This window comes from Aquila chrysaetos, chromosome 25 (genome assembly GCF_900496995.4).
Source record: "Aquila chrysaetos chrysaetos chromosome 25, bAquChr1.4, whole genome shotgun sequence".
Classification (NCBI taxonomy): domain Eukaryota; kingdom Metazoa; phylum Chordata; class Aves; order Accipitriformes; family Accipitridae; genus Aquila; species Aquila chrysaetos.
In genome coordinates, this window is record NC_044028.1 from 9,620,297 (window position 1) to 9,637,113 (window position 16,817).

The 16,817-nt window shown below is 39.9% G+C and overlaps 1 protein-coding gene across 5 annotated transcripts in view; it reads right to left on the bottom strand.

Annotated features, from left to right (window-relative positions):
• Nucleotides 1-16,817, bottom strand: part of VPS35L (VPS35 endosomal protein sorting factor like) — a 59,373-nt gene that overhangs the window by 3,799 nt on the left and 38,757 nt on the right. For 4 of the 5 annotated variants that reach the window (XM_030001433.1, XM_041120175.1, XM_030001435.2 and 1 more), the window contains 3 exons: nucleotides 9,140-9,279; nucleotides 6,989-7,154; nucleotides 5,105-5,223 (listed from right to left, as the gene is read on the bottom strand). In XM_030001433.1, coding sequence (XP_029857293.1) covers nucleotides 5,105-5,223; nucleotides 6,989-7,154; nucleotides 9,140-9,279 — 425 coding nt within the window. The remainder of the gene's footprint in view (nucleotides 1-5,104; nucleotides 5,224-6,988; nucleotides 7,155-9,139; nucleotides 9,280-16,817) is intronic. The other variant, XR_005931422.1, reaches the window with a different exon arrangement.

Consider the following 16,817-nt stretch of genomic DNA (forward strand, 5'->3'; position numbering starts at 1 on the left):
CATGATGATGAACAGGAATATTTGTGTAACATGGCACTGACCTCCAACCCGAGGGAGATACCTATGCCGGCATGCTGCCAAGCCTGCTGACGCAACTGGGACTGAATTGCGGGTGGCACTCCAACTCACAGGATGTGTGCACAGGCAGCAAGGAGAAAGCAACAGCTCAGCTATTTGGCAACCACATACATCACAGGGCTAGCAATTCCCACACCAAAAAGAATTGCCAGCCTTCTAGGTAGCACATTTTCCACAATCTTTGGAATAATGCTGATGACAATGGAACAAAGAACAAACTACATCATCCCAGAACGTGGCCCCTTGTGTCCTAGCCCCTCCAGCAAAGTGCAGAGCAATGTCCAAATTTCATACAGCGTAACAGAAAAAATAAGGATCTTTCATACAGTGGACCATGTAGTATTGTATTTCACAAAATTCTGGCTAGCAATTCAAATATTCATTCCTATCTTTCAGTGACTTTTGCCAGACATCTGTGTCATAAGGATACCTTGAGCATTCTGTTAGAAAAGCATTTGTGCATTTAGACACGTTGCTCCTCTGAAGGTGTGTCTAGCCTGCTGCTGCCTCCCATGTACAGCTTTAAAATAACTGGCTCTGATACTTGTTAACAGTCCATATGTGGCAGCACAGAGCTCAGCATGGCCTGTAAGGCTCCTTCAGGGTACTAAATATATCAGTCTAGGCCGAGTCTCCATGCTGATACAGCATCTGTTTGCTAGTATTACCTGAACTACCTAGCCTGAAATTAATTCCAGCACTACTGTGATGCTGGTGGTTACATCCTTGTGATCCAAATCTAAATATTCCTAAAGAAAGCCATGACAGGCAGCCTTGCTTTCCTTAAAAGCTCTTGTATGAAGCTCTTTGGGAACCTTTTAACATCTGTTAGTTCACTGGAAAAGATAATGAGCAGCATGGGGCAGACCAGGTCCTCAACTCTTTCATTACACAACTGTCCTAACATGGGATAAATGGCCAAGGCCAAGCCCATGCCCATCAGTGATGGTGGTAGCACCTCTGGGATAACAGATTTAAGAAGGAAAAAAAGTTGCTGTGGCACAGAAACTGCAGCTGGGAGAGGAGTGAGAAGATGTGAGAGAAACAGCCCTGCAGACCCCCAGGTCAGTGCAGAAGGAGGGGGAGGAGGTGCTCCAGGCACCAGAGCAGAGATTCCCCTGCAGCCCGTGGTGAAGACCATGGTGAGGCAGGCTGTCCCCCTGCAGCCCTGGGAGGTCCACGGTGGAGCAGATCTCCACCTGCAGCCCGGGGAGGACCCCACGCCGGAGCAGGGGGATGCCTGAAGGAGGCTGTGACCCCGTGGGAAGCCTGCACTGGAGCAGGCTCCTGGCAGGACCTGCGGACCCCTGGAGAGAGGAGCCCACGCTGGAGCAGGTTTGCTGGCAGGACTTGTGACCCCGTGGGGGACCCACGCTGGAGCAGTCTGTGCCTGAAGGACTGCAGCCCGTGGGAAGGACCCGCACGGGAGCAGTTTGTGAAGAACTGTCTCCTGTGGGAGGGACCCCACGTTGGAGCAGGGGAAGAGTGATGAGTCCTGCCCCTGAGGAGGAAGGAGCAGCAGAGACAACGTGTGATGAACTGACCCCAACCCCCATTCCCCGTTTCCCTGTCCCCCTGTGCTGCTGGGGACGGGGGGAAGGGGGCTAGGTAGAGAATCTGGGAGTGAAGTTGTGCCTGGGAAGAAGGGAGGGGTGGGGGGAAGGTGTTTTTAAGAATTGGGTTTTTTTCTCATTACCCTACTCTGGTTGATTGGCAATAAATTAAGTTAATTTTCCCCAAGTCAAATCTGTTTTGCCCGTGATGGTAATTGGTTGAGTGATCTCTCCCTATCCTTATCTCAACCCATGAGCCCTTTGTTATATTTTCTCACCCCTGTCCAGCTGAGGGTGCCAATGATAGAGCAGCTTTGGTGGGCACCTGGCATCCAGCCAGGGTCAACCCACCACAAGGAAGTATCTTACAAATACGCAGAAACAATGTTCCCAATGAAACTATTTCTAGTCTTTAACCTCCACCACCATGCCAGTGACAATGGTGTAATAAAAGGATTAATCTGGGAGTTAGGACTCTCCAACTCTGTGACAAAGAAGTGGAGCTGATATGCAATCACCAGCCACAGCTCCTCACTGCAGTGCACCCACCCTCTTGCTGAGCCACCAGCAGGCAAGCTGCAAGCGTGCCGAAACAGGCACCTCCACCACCTGCAATGTCTTCTGGAAACTGCAGCAGGTAAATTCTCTTGCCTCCCTCCTCCCACAGAGGAACATAATGTTTAACCACCTTTAGAAAATCTTGGCGAAGGACACAAAATTCTTCAGGATGAGCAACCTCTTCTCAATGTAAAACATACCCACACACAGAGAACTATGTCCAACTCTGCTTCTAGTTCAGTAATCAAACACATGTGAAATCAACAGAAGTTTTTATAAAGTTATATAAAATTAAAAATCAGATGTGTTGAAAGGACAGGCTTCAACAGCATACCCAGGAATTGCTTTCTACTGCTCCATTTTTGATACTTATCATAAAAAAGTCCAGTATCTATCATATGGTACATGGGAAGATTGCCATCCTAACATGGCACTGCCAAGGAGACAACAACATGCTCCTAACATTTTGCATCAAAAGTCGTGTTTGAGTAAAACATACTCCATCTGGACATTTATCACTGACTAGCAAGAGGCAAGGTATTTACATTTTAAGAAACCTGGAGCATAAGATTAGCTTTCCACCCACACAAAGGCAGAGAGGATTCACTGGTACATGCTCTCATGACCAGAAACAGCTTGAACTTTACAGAACTGTCCAGAACTGAAAATTTCCATTCCAACACTGTCACTTAAATGAAGCATTCTCTAATATTGCAAAAAGACCACACTGTGTTAACATAAGATGCATTGTTCTCTTCCAAATTGCCACTTTGTTGAAAGCATTTTATTGTGAGAAAAATTTATTTTCCTTTATAGCTTTTAAAGGAAATGAACCAATAAAAACACAGAATCATCAGAGGCTTGTTCACTTAAATGAGCAGCCAAGAAGATGAATAATAAAAGGTCACCAACACTGAAGCAATCCAAATACCACAGTGATTTCATAATTGGTTCTACTTTAGCACAAATAGAGGTCTCTGACAATATTCTTGTCGCCTCTATTTCCTCAGCAACAACAGCTTCCTCAAAAAACTATTCATTCTTACAAAACAATTTTTATCGAAATCTCTCAAGGACTTTTACTCAACGAAGCAAAATAAATGCTCCCCCTTTGTAAATAAGGACGGGCAGAGCAGTAAATCCAAGACCACAAAGGCAAAGGCAGGGCAAGGACCTATATCTGTGCTGCTTAGCTCTAAATCCAGTTTTCTGTGCAACAACTGCTTCAGTGAAGTAACACAGGATCTCTTTACTCAAAGTATTAAGCTTGAAAGCTGGGGGGGGGGGGGGGGGGGGGGGAGGCTTTCAGAAACCACAGATTTCAAGCCCTACAAGCGTTCCCACCCACATACTCCATACAAGAGTCAGATGCAAAAAATCCTTAATAAACAACCTACAGTCCTGAAAACTCTGTTAAAAATCTCTTTCCAATACCTGGTTGGACATTCTTAGCTGTGCAAGAATGGTTGTTTTCTGCTGCTACTGTTCTGAAAAAGAACTCCTATTCACTGCAGCAATGTGTACAATGATATAGAGGCATTTGAGCAAAAGGATTTATTCATCTTGCATCTCTACAATTGCTCAAGGAAGGATAAACAGGATAGCAAAAGCAGAGAAAAGTCTAAACTTAGCATAGTGTCCTCCAAATATGCATCACTTAACACATTCTGTACTGGCTAACACTACAGGCTACTGTGCAAACAGGCCATCCAAAAAATTCCATCAAATTAATCATCCCCTGCCCTCCCATTTCAGTCTACAAGCCACAAGATTTCTATCAATATACAGTGGTTTAGTAAGGGGTGATTAGGAAGTTGTGGAGGGGTTCAATCTCAGAAACAGGTACATGAGCAGAACAGTAAGTTCTCATTATTTCAGTAATACTGAAAACATTAGTCACCTGCCTTTCACATACAATCCATTAAGCTATATTTGATCCCTCAGAGCCTCTGAACTCCAATCAAGACATCCAATTAGCTGTCTACAGTTTTCTTTATTTTATATTGAACAAATATAACCCTGTACTAAAAACAGGGTAAAGCCAAAACACCTTATCCCTCCCTCTGCACCTCTCTGACTTCATCCTAGTGTCTGGGATCTGAAACTTTTACCACTTAAAGGTGGTTTCCATTGTATTTCACCCAATAACAGACTCGCTGTGAATTCTCACTTTGCCCATTACAGAATTGGACATTGCAGATTACTGTTAACTTAGCCAGCAAGAAAATACAGTTTATTTACAGAGAGAGAAAGTTGACAGCCAGGAGGACACAACAGGAGGGACAGACATGGAGCAGATTTTAGGCTTAACTGTACTGCAATCATAGGAGTGACTGTGGCACTGTCTCCAATTCTCTCTCTTAGGCCAGTAATTGCAATACCAGCATCGTGGAGCTCATTATAGTCAGAAAGACTCTCATACAAAAAAAGTTATCCCACACTGAGCGTCATATTTCCATAACCAAGCTACACCAGGACTCAAGCCAGTTAATTTAGAGCTAACTCTAACCTCACTGCGCTGCTCTGCAGTCATCATTCGGTACTGCAGCAGAATCACATCCTTTGATGCACTGCCACAATTAATACCACAGAGTATACCAGAGTAGCTTCTATCGCTTGTCGGTTCTGTCAGACTATCCATGTACAACAATACAGCTAGGCAGGTAACTTTAGCATGCATCTTAAAAACGTATTATAATTGCTACATAATCTCTTTCACATCATTAGGTCTTTCCACCACAAGCCTGCCTATGTGACTGACTCACTTTTTAAACAAGTAAAATTACCTAATTTCCTCTTGTTGTAAGGCTCCTGGAGCTTTTTAAAAGACCAATGCATGGTCAAGAAGGTGGTCCGTTTATTCAACTCCAAAGTAATTTTGGTTTTGTATTGAATCAAGCTGAGTAAGAACATACCTCTTCTTTTCCAAGGGTTTTCAGATGATCCAGGATCTGTGCTATCACTGTTTCACACAGTTTATTAATTTCAGTCAGGAACTTGGAGTCTCCACCATACAGGGTATCATTGGAATCAACTGCAGAGATGAATTCAAGCTTAGGTCTGGCTAAAAAGCTATGGATTTTTTTGCTACTGAAAACACCAGCTATTTATAGAAGACCGGATTTGGAAGTTATAAAATGACCTTCCTCCATGAAACGCAAACAGAACAATCTTGTTTAAGCGCCTACCACTTGGTTGCTTACTACATCCTCTTGATTTTAGGAATAAAAGACTGAAAAGAATCTTCTAGCTTAAAGCCAGTCCTGTATTCCTGGATGCAGCCAGGTTCAAAAATATCTGCTAGACTTAAATGCAAAGCAACATATAGTGTCAATTTTCACTTTTTCCACAGAGACAGACTCCCTGCTCCCATTAGTTTATGACAGTATGGCCATCATCTTCAATGGCAGCAGGACTGGGCCAAACAATTTATGTTTTACTTAGTGAAAACAAGACTTTCAAAGTAAGCTGCATTTTAAATTTATTTTTTTCCCTAAAATAAAACCTTGATTACCTCAAAGTCATGGAGAGAAATTCACAAAGTGTATTTTCAATTTTGGAGGGAGAGAGCTCTTGAAGTTTTTAGAGCTTATATAATTGTGATTTTAAACATGTGTTTTGGCCTCATTTATTTATAATGTCTTACCAAGAAGTAAGTTACAAGAAATTTGTAAGTTTAAGTGTATTCTGAATAAATCAGAGAGCACGTAAGATAAAAGGTGATGCCCTGTTCATTTTAAGAAGCTAAGGTACACGGTCCACCCAAAAAAAACCCCATCATCCAACTACAGGGGAAAATTTACTAATTTATATTTTGATGCTTCTCTCCATTGAAATTTAATTCATTTAGATTTCTTATTTTGGGATTATGCAGCTATTTTGGTCATATAAAAAATGAAGTGAAAGAAAAAAGCAGCTAAACCATGTTTCCTTATAGAATTTGAACAGGAGATTTACTATAGAGTAGTTGTTCAACTGACAACTATTTTCTGTGCTGCTAACTACAAGGGACATTTTGTCATGGTCGGTAACTCTGACAGACTATTTACCAGAATAACTGCAGAATATATTCCAGCCTGCCTCTTTGTGAAAGCCCTGTGCAACTAAAAGAAAAAGCCAAACTAGCTTGGCCTTACGCTCTTGCCAGTATGCTTTAAAAGACTCAGTTAATACTCTACCTTAATTTAGTAACCTCTCTATGATCAGAAGGCACTCAAATTTTAGAACATATCAAAATATTATTTCAAAAAGTCTACAGCCATTTTATAAAATGCAAAATCTTTAAAATTTTTTTTTTCTAGCTATTCTGAAGATTTTTATAAGTTACCATCACAATTTCCAAAACTGAAAGCCTGCCTTCAAAGCAGCAGGTACATGCATTTAAATAACGAAGACTATGCATTCTGAAAACCGGAGTTGTTGTTAAATGTGAATGAAACACCAACGACAAGTATAAATCAAGTCGATACTTTAAACTAGAAGAAAACCCTCCATATATACAAAGTTCTGACATTTACTTGAAAAGTTCACAGTTCTAAGTATTTGCATCAACACCACCGGAACAAACTAAGTAAACCACTCTGCACAGATTCACTTTAAAGAACAGACTGTACATCTGTTCATTCTGTACGTTCACCTCCCGTGATTATTTTAAGTTACAAAATCTGGACCTACACAGGAAAAGAATCCATTCTGTAAGATTGACTACCATTGATCTTCATTAACTAGGTACGGTGATAACACAATACTACAAATTGCATGGTGGAACACAAGGATCCAGAGCCACCCTTATATATTACCTTTATCTACATGGTAGATGTATGCTTCTTGAGTCATTGCAGACAGCAGATGCAAAACATTAGTATAAATCCTGACTTTGTCATCGCTGTTATCCTCCCAAGTATAATCCTGGATCACGTTTAGTAATCCTCGCACAAGAAACAACACTCCTTGTTCTGGATGGTCCTACAAAAAAGAAAAAAAAGAGAAGTTAAAAACAACGCAACAACCCCAAAACACAAATGGGATTATTTGCGGTCATTCAGAGGTTGAGAGTCACACTTTTAGCTCTATAAAAGCAAAAACTACAATATAATTAAAGCTGACAACTACTTTTCTTAAGTGTGTTTCCTGCAAATCCTTTTAAAAATTTGTTCCGGTTTCCTTCTAAAATGCCCATTTGACCCATAATCATAAACTTGATCTAGCCATCCTGCACAGACAAACTTTCAAATGCTTTGTTTTGTAGTCACGGCGGAGTAATACAAAATTAATTGTCAGCTTCTTAACAGCTAAGTGTCTAAAATTAAACACACTGGGTAGATTTTTTTTATTAAAATAATGTCAGTAAGCTATAGAAACAAGTATATTACTCATATAATTATGGGTTTCAGAAGAACATCTACACTGGGAAGTCAAATTACAGACAACCAACAATCTTTTAATATGAAAAGAATATAAAGACATCTGCTTTACATAAGCTATGAGTTTTTGCAAGCAGTTTTAATACTGCACCCAGCTTATTTCAAGCTGGCAGTTGGTGCAATGATACCAACATACGTAAGACAAATCACAGTCCACTGGGGACATTTTCTTCTGATCATCTATCCTGTAAAGTAAATAGGAGAAAAAATTATGGAAGCTAATTTCTGAATCCTGGTATCTCATTGCAAGTTCTTCTTCATTACTGAATCTGAGAAGTTGGATGTCCCTCCTTCAATCATCTGTTAATGATCCACGTCATTTCTCTGAGCAGCATCCAGTTCTGACATAGCCTTCCTTCAAAGTCTTCTGCAGTCAGTGGACAGCAAAGACACGTCACAGTGGCAATTAACTTTTCCCTTCTAACAACAGAGCACCTCCACATTGCTGAACATGCATGGCTTGGGAGACATGAACATGCATGGCATTGGAAAAAGGGGAATCCACTGCTCTGATTATGAGGATGTGGACAGCACTATACCGTGTGCTGCTTCACCAAACATGTAGTCAAAGAAAAAAGGAAGGAGGAAACCGTGAGGAATGTTTCAGTGAGGAGTAACAACCTACTTTCTCCAAGAACAAATGAATAAGCCTCAAACTTTTTCCTTCCTTTTTTTTTTTTTTTTTTTTTTTTTTTAAAAAACATGCCATGATACTAAGCCAACCCTTGCTGGGAAAGAAGAATCTTCTCAGAGAGGGCCAGAGCTGTTAACAGAGGGAGGTAAAAGTCTTCATGCATTAGGTTTCCACTGTGGTGAAATCTTGAGAGTCAGAGGCCTGTCTTTCTTCTCTAAGGTCAACAAAATAAGTTGGCTATGTAAGTTTTAACTCAGGTCTTCCAGATTAATTTACAATTTTTTGTCATCTTTTAGCTATAGCTGAAAATATAGGAAGGAAAATTACATATAGATCTCTAAACTTGACAATTGGTTAAAAATTGGAAGGATGTAGAATGGTACTATTTTGTGAAATATTAATCAGAAGAGGAAGGTTATGCCAAAACACATCATCTACTTCTAATTATTGTTTGCACTCAAAAGATTAGGCAACCTATAACAAAGTAACTGAAACCAATAGAAACTAGAGCTCTATATTCCTCCCGTCCTCAGGTATTAGATTTTATGAGCGCTCAGCTAAGATACCACTTTTCTGCACAGATCTATTAAAACAGTAAATTATGTTTACACAATTAAATGATGGCAAGATTTCACTCTACCCAAATCCAGTTAAGTGCAAGGTGCTACTGAGAGAGGCAATGATGTACCTCCACCTCCAAACAATTGTTCTGCCTCCCCATTTTGCACTGGGGTGGGTGATTTTGCAGCCAATGAACAAATCGGTTCAGCTTGCTCGTGGAAATCTAACTACTGCATCTACCACTCCCAAAAGCCCAGTCTACTCTAAATTTTTAAACAGGAAAGGCAAAATAGTCTACTAGCCTATATGCTATTCATACACACAAAACTTACCGGAACAACTAATAATGTGGAAAAAAAATTACAAAGGAATTCCAGGAGGAAGGCATCAGAAGGTCGCATCTTTCCATCTACACTGATCATTTTTGGCACTTCAGGAACAAGGCTCACTGCAGCTTTGAAAAAAGCATCAGCTACAAAATAAAAATATAGTTGCTGTATTATCACTCCAACTGCAATGGCAGTCATGCCTGTGATCCAATGACTGCTTCAAGTTTGTTTCAAATAGACTACAGAAAATGAACGTATGCTTAACTGCAAAGAAACTCAAGACTCAGCAGTCAAAATCTGTGGTAATTCAAGTGATGCTGTTTTTTCAAAAGAAGTTCCCACATCACTTGAGACTTCTGAAATTATAATTCTCCTTTGCTTAACAAGAGGACACCATTGTTTCAAATATATTGCATACACAATAAAAAAAAAAAAATCAGCACATGATTCAAAATTTACTTTAGATATCTAAAGAAATGCTTGTGCCAAGATCATGCTATCTTGTTCACGAATTCATTCACAAAAGACTGTTAAGGTTACAAGGAAGTATGGACAACTTCATTTCTCTAAGTATTTACAGTCATTAAAAGTAAAATACTAATATAGTACCAGAACCTGAGGTATTCCTGGTTACCTAGGTAAAATGATTCCTTCCAAGAATCACAATACAAGAATTACAGAAACCATCCACCATTATGGCCTAGGCAAATAGCTATTAAAACGTTTTTCATAACTATTGTCTCTAATCCTACAAAAAACCCCAAACAAACAAAACAAAAAACACACTAGAACATCTATTCCTCAGTTTATTAAGTTAATATTCAAAAATTAAAACCAACAATATTTTCTCTCTTACCCTAGAAGACCTCCTATATTTGCCAAGAGTTGACAAAAAAATTTGACAGCAACATTCTTTTGCACTTTCCTGGCTACATTTCAAAATATCCAAGTATCCAAATCCCATTCAAGTTGTTTAGCCATACACTTCAAAGCATCCTTCAGGATTAATACTGTATCTTTATTTTACAGGAACAGAGACTGAGGCCATGAAATCAAATTTTAGCAAAGAGAAAAAGAGAATTCTTGGTGAAAGCCAAGAGGTGTTACATGGTTGGGATGGAGATACTGCTGACAGGCATGCATGGGCATTTCCAGGAGTGCAGCTTGCTCTGGAAAAATTCATCTGAGCACATGAGACTCCAAGCAAATTTGCTAAATATAGTGCCAACTGATATCTAATTTAAGCTTATGAGGAATACCAGGGAAACATGTGCTTTGGAAAAACTGTAATTCTTCTGACTCTTATTTCTTTTCAGCCCATGAATGCTCAAGCCCTTGTGAACTTTTCAGTGCTTAGAAGGCAGACCCCTTCAGTCAAACATCTTCCTTCTATTCTGCACATATATTTTGAGGTGAAAGAATTTTTTTTATTTATTTCAAACAACAGCCAACCCAAAGGAAGGTAAGCAATCTTTCTTCAAGCTTTATTAGAGGAAGGAAAGCAGCAGCAGATGTTCATTCTAGCACAAGTAAATGAATCGCTGTCACTTCCACAGTTGTCTCAGCAGAAAAAAAAAAATGCATGCCCCACATCACCATATAATGAAAACATGTGACCAGACAAATGAAAAAATGTGTCTCAGAAAATAGTCTGCATACCAAAGTACCCATGTCTGTGCAGAGAATACTCCTGCCTTCTGAAGTTATTTCATAACAGGACAGGAATGACCTGTGCAGCAATCATTCTCCGCAATGAAGGAGAAGAGCTGCAAAGTCCCTCACCTTAATTTACTGCCTGCTTTCCCAACAATCACAGTCCTAGACATTCTCCTCTAAACTTCTGCCATAGCACAAAACCAAGACCTCTTATCTTCACTACGAATAACTGCAATTTGATTCGCTTTCCTCTTCTTGACCTGCCGTTGCTGTGAACGAGACCTGCCTTCTCATCTGCCCGAGCACCCTCAGCGACCTGAGCTCCCTCATCAGACCCACCAGCAAGAGCAGCGTGCCCAGCTCCTCCGTCGGTGACTGCTGCTGGGAACGAGGAGGGACCCGTCCACGCCGACGACGGCTCCCCGGGCCCTGCCCTCGCTGCGACAAGCTCCTCCGTGCTTCCATCTTTTTCTTCCCTACCCAGGGCAGTCACCGAGCTGCTGCCTGCCTGCCTGCCGTCTCCACGGGGCTGCTGTCCCCCCGCCAGCGCCGCAGGGTCGCGTTCGCAGGTCGCCCTGCGACCCCCCCCGCGTACTGTGGCTTGTCTCTGCGCAACAGGGAGGCTGCGGGGCTCCTGCCCACACTTTTAATTCCTCCTCCTTGCCTCGTTCCCCCTGCCGCCCACACAACACAGCAAGGCAAGGCAAAAAAGCAAGAGAGCATAAAAGCAGTGAGCTACATTTTCTATTAGAGATGGATACTTTACTTCTGTAGTCCAGAAGTACTGGCAAAGGAGAACGTGTTCATCTTGCTACGAGTTCAGCCAATCTGTGCTAACCACAAAATCGTTCTTACGCTGGAACGCTAAAAGCGCATTCATCCAAGGTATACATGCTTTATAAGAAGCAAAAATAAATTCACATTAATGCAAAGGTTTTATCAGAGACTTTGCAGAAAACTAACTGTCCTCCAAACACTACCACCCTATTCACTTGCAGTGAGATGTCAAAGTATGCATCATCACGTGCTCTGACTTTGGAGAAAAAGTTCACTAAACAGGTCGTCACAGACGTGCTATTTTCTTAATAAGTATGAAATGAGCATCAGTATTTAATTCTGAATTACACTAATTAAGAGATTATGCAATGGTGCTTTCTCTATATCTTTTAAAAGTCAATTTATAAAGCTATTACTGTAGAGATGTTTCAAGAGAAAACCATACACCCGCTTTTCCTGGCTTCCAAAAGGTGTAAGGAACCACTTAAAAAGCATCAAAAACAACGTTATGTACTTGATTAAAAAAAAAAAAAAAAAAAAAAGTCCTTGATTAAAAAAAAAAAGGGTGAGGGGGGGAGAGGATAAAAAAGGACTCCGATGAAGAATGCTGTTTTCTTATCTGCCTAAAGTATGATACTGCTTCTAAAGTGAGCCACTGTTAAGTTGGATAAGGGGAGAGCAGCCTGCGCATTAAAACAAATCATCATGATAAAGTCTTCTCAGACTGCCGTTAATATCTTGTGCAGTGCTCCGAACATGACATACTTCATGCTTCGCTAAATTTATCCTTTCACAGCAGCTCCTTCATTTTAGTTGACCGTAATCCCATAAATCTTTCCCCCGAGCATACAGGCTGACCTTCCAGCTACAAAAACTAACAGTCTTGTATATCCAAGTCAGCACTTCTAGTAATACTCTCCTACAGAAAAAGCAAGTAAAATTGGTGTTGAATGTTTTGCTCTTGTCAATATTTATGATGGTACGTACACACAAATGTATATACATCCATATATTTCTATATATCAATCTCTCTACATATAAAAATTTAACTTACATCATATTTGCTCCATCTATGATAGTCAATTAGACTGTACTAATTTAAGATTTCAGGCAGACAAAAAAACAAGGAGGAACAAAGCCATTAGAGATGGGCTCCTTAGGTCCACCTTCAAAGAGCAAATGAGAGCGAGTTTGACATACCTACACAAACTATTTTTAGTCACAGATACAATTACACAAGCTAAGTCCACCCAAAGGACAAAACCAGGAACCATACATATGCAGCCTTCTGCATTCCACATCACCTTCATGTCCTACAACACTGTCAAGCATATTTTAATACTCCAAAGATTTTGCTTCCACATCCGACAGATGTTGGAAATTTAATGAAGCCTTGTACTCCAGTGCAAAAAAATTAATGGGAAGGAAGCATGGGGTTTTTTGTTGCCTTCTTTTTTTTCCTGTTAAATAAATTAACACCTTACTGTTTTGACGACCAACCATCACAAACATTTGGAACTCCTTCTCCTCACATTGGTGGGGTCACTGTGAGAGTTTTGCCACACTGTTAAAGTGTGTTTTTTCCCTTGAGCTATTGAACATTCTCCATCTTAAAATCCTCTACACATGACTTCCAGGCCAGAAACTACAAAGAATTATTTCAAGTAACAAAGATGAAATAAGAAAATGAATGTGCTGCTGCTTGGTGAACTGGAATGTACTATGTTAAATGCATACTATTTCATACTAATTCATACTATGAATTAGCTGCAGATGAAAAGGTAGTTGTGTGGATGAAGCTTGCTAGTGCTAGTTTTAGGAATAGCTTGATTACAGATTGTTAGCAAGGCCTTAGTATTTCCAGACAAAGGCATACAGAGGCATAAGTGGAAGGGAAGATTTGTACAGGGAGATCATACAGTATGAGCAAGAACACTGGATACAACATGTTTTATTCTTATGCTGTAATATAGTAAATGCAACACACACTACACACTCCCCCCCACCCCCTGCAATAAACTAAAAAACCAATGACAAATTTCAGCCTGCCTCTCTACATTCCATGTAATCCCTAAAGACTGTGAGGTAAAGTATCATCAGCAGTCTTTAAAGAGAGCTCCATTAGTAATACTGGAAACTTTGAAATAATATAGTTAAATACTGTAGTTTCTCCTGATTATGGGGGGGGGGGGGGGGGGGGGGGGGGGGGATATCAAATGACCAGACACATGGAAAACCACGATACAACACTGAAGAGCCAATATGGTTTTTGCAGAGAGAAATCATTCCTCAGAAGTCTCTCAAGTTTTCCAAAGAACCAGCAAGTTTGTGTTTAAAAGTGACCCAGCCAATGCAAATACTTACATTGTTAAAAAACGTTTAATGATGTCCCTCATACAAAAGGTTCTTAAAACAACTAAGGTGACAAAAGATAAGGAGGAAAGTCCTCCTGAGAATTCATAATTTAATAAAGGATAGGGTGAAGGGGGAAAGGAGCAGGAAGAAAAAGTTTTCACAGTGGAGTGAAACAACTACTGCATTCCTTAAGGTTTTGCAGAGACACATGTCCTTACGATGAGCTGGGAGATGACAATGTTTACAGACTAGTCTGGAACGTGACTGCAAAGCATTGCAAATGGATGTCATGATTCTGAGCAATAAAGCAGCAGACTAAATCTAATATTAGTAAGGCATGTAGGGAAAGAAACAGCCCTTGCTATAACTATAGAAAGATAAGCTCTAAATAGGCTATTTACACTCATGAAAGATTTTGGAGACATTATAGATGGTTTCCTGAAAATGACATCCTAAACAGCTGTTGAAAAGGCAAGGCAATTATAAGAATCATTAGGACAGTAATGGAAAACTGAGGTGTCACTGTATCATTTATATCGCTGTTGTGCATTTGTACCTGGAATACAGACAGTCCTGATCTTCCCATTTCCAAAAGAATAAAAAGATCAAGAAGGTGCTAAGGCATAGAACTGTTTCCTTATTAGAAGAGACTATACTGACACAAATTCTTCAGGAACTTATCAACTCCATCATCTCATAGGTAGCATGAAGAAAATGAACCAAGAATGACTGAATTTTTCACAGTATCACTAGTAGATCAGCTGCATGCACCGAAACACTCAGCTAACATTTGAAAACCATACAGAAATAAATCCTTAAGTAGTAGATTTCTAGGTAGCATATAACCGGAACTCACTGTCACATGAAGTTACAAAGGCCAAAAAGTAAAAATTGATTAAAAAAATTAAATCCTATGGATTGGTCCATCTATTTTATTAAATACTGTGGTCCATATGCAATCTTTGTTGAAGGATGTATTTAGACCACCTGCAGCTGAAAGCTAGGAAGCATCATTCTGCATTATTGTTTCCTGTATGTTCCATTAGTAGATGTCACTAGACAGTTTCAAAACCAGGTCATGGGCTAGACAGACTTGAAGAACTGACAAACTGATATGAAATGCTAGTCTGAAAAGCTTACAGAGATAGAGATGTCATCTCTCTCAAATCATATGGAAAAAGCTATTGGCTGGGGTAGAAGAACAAGAAAAAGCTCAGTGAATGGGAGATGTTTCCAGCTGTGGAAATCCCAGGTAACAGTACAAGTCATAATTTTGTTCAAATAAAGCAACATCTAGTATTACTAGTAAGGAAAACAGTATCTCATCAGTTTCTCCCAAATCTACTTTGCTGCCTTCAAGGAAAACAGTATTTAAAAAGATAACGGAGATAGCATATACTGATCTCACCAGAGAAGTGTGAGCCAGGAAGTCTCAAAATCTGTAACTGAGAAAACCTCTTCAAGTTCTTATTTCTCTAAATTCTTTACCTCAAATTCTCTCTATTTATAATCTTCAGATCTATAAAGATTTTAGGAGATTAGGAAGGAATACTAAAAATTGTTATCTAATGCTACTGAGAAAACACACTAAAACATTATTAGACTACAATCAAAAATTAATTATTAGATGTTGCATATCACACTTTCTCCAAAGTGTGGCTGAAGCCTGTCACATTTAGAGAACATTCATGGAAAAGTAACATTTTCTGAAGTAGAAAAAGAAATTCCTTTCGCAATCTACTAATGAAACCGTGTCTCAACTACATTTGAAGAATAAAACAAGTATCTAGAAGTACATTAAGCACTGTACACTTCAGAATTAAAATCTGCATTCGCTAAACAAAATAAAGATCTGTGTCAGTTATTTGGGGGACAAAGACTCTCCATTTTTATAAAGTTTTACGTTTGACAGTATCCCAGTGAAATTAGTCACACAGAATCAGTTGAATTACTTTATTCACTCAGCATGTTACTTCTGAAGTGAGGCAAGGATTTCACAGCCTTTAAAATAAAAATGCCGCTCAATACACATTACCAGAAAGTTGCATTACCTCTACCCACCTGCTGAATGCTGTGACCAACAATTAAAAAGTCATGTTGTCTGTTCTTTAATGGTCAACAGCAGCATTTCCAGGGGAAGGAAATATGTGAAATTAAAATAATACCTATATCTCAAAAATCCAGAAGAGTGACACAATGGAGCATGCATTTAATCTCAATTTAGTCCAAGCACTCCCTATGACAGAAAGCATGACCAATTAGAATTTATTATTCTATGTTGGCAGCATGCAGCGTTCTGTGGCTCAGTTAACAAAATGAAAAGCACACCTCTGTAAAATCTAGTATCCTCCTTTCTAGGTGTCCTGGTTTCAGCTGGGATAGAGTTAATTGTCTTCCTAGTAGCTGGTACGGTGCTATGTTTTGAGTTCAGTATGGAAAGAATGTTGATAACACTGATGTTTTCAGTTGAGACTAAACACTACTGAGCAACAAGTCAAGGATTTTTCAGCTTCTCATGCCCAGCCAGTGAGAAAGCTGGAGGGGCACAAGAAGTTGGCACAGGACACAGCCAGGACAGCTGACCCAAACTGGCCAACAGGGTGTTCCATACCATGGGCCGTCACATCTAGTATAGAAACTGGGGGGTTGGGGGCGGGGGGATCACTGCTCAGGGACTAACTGGGCATCAATCAGTGGGTGGTGAGCAATTGCACTGTGTATCACTTGTATGTTCCAATCCTTTTATCATTACTGCTGTCACTTTATTAGTGTTATCATTATTAGTTTCTTCTTTTTATATTCTATTAAACCGGTCTTATCTCCACCCACGAGTTTTACTTCTTTTCCCAATTTTCTCCCCCATCCCACTGGGTGGGGGGGCAGTGAGAGACAG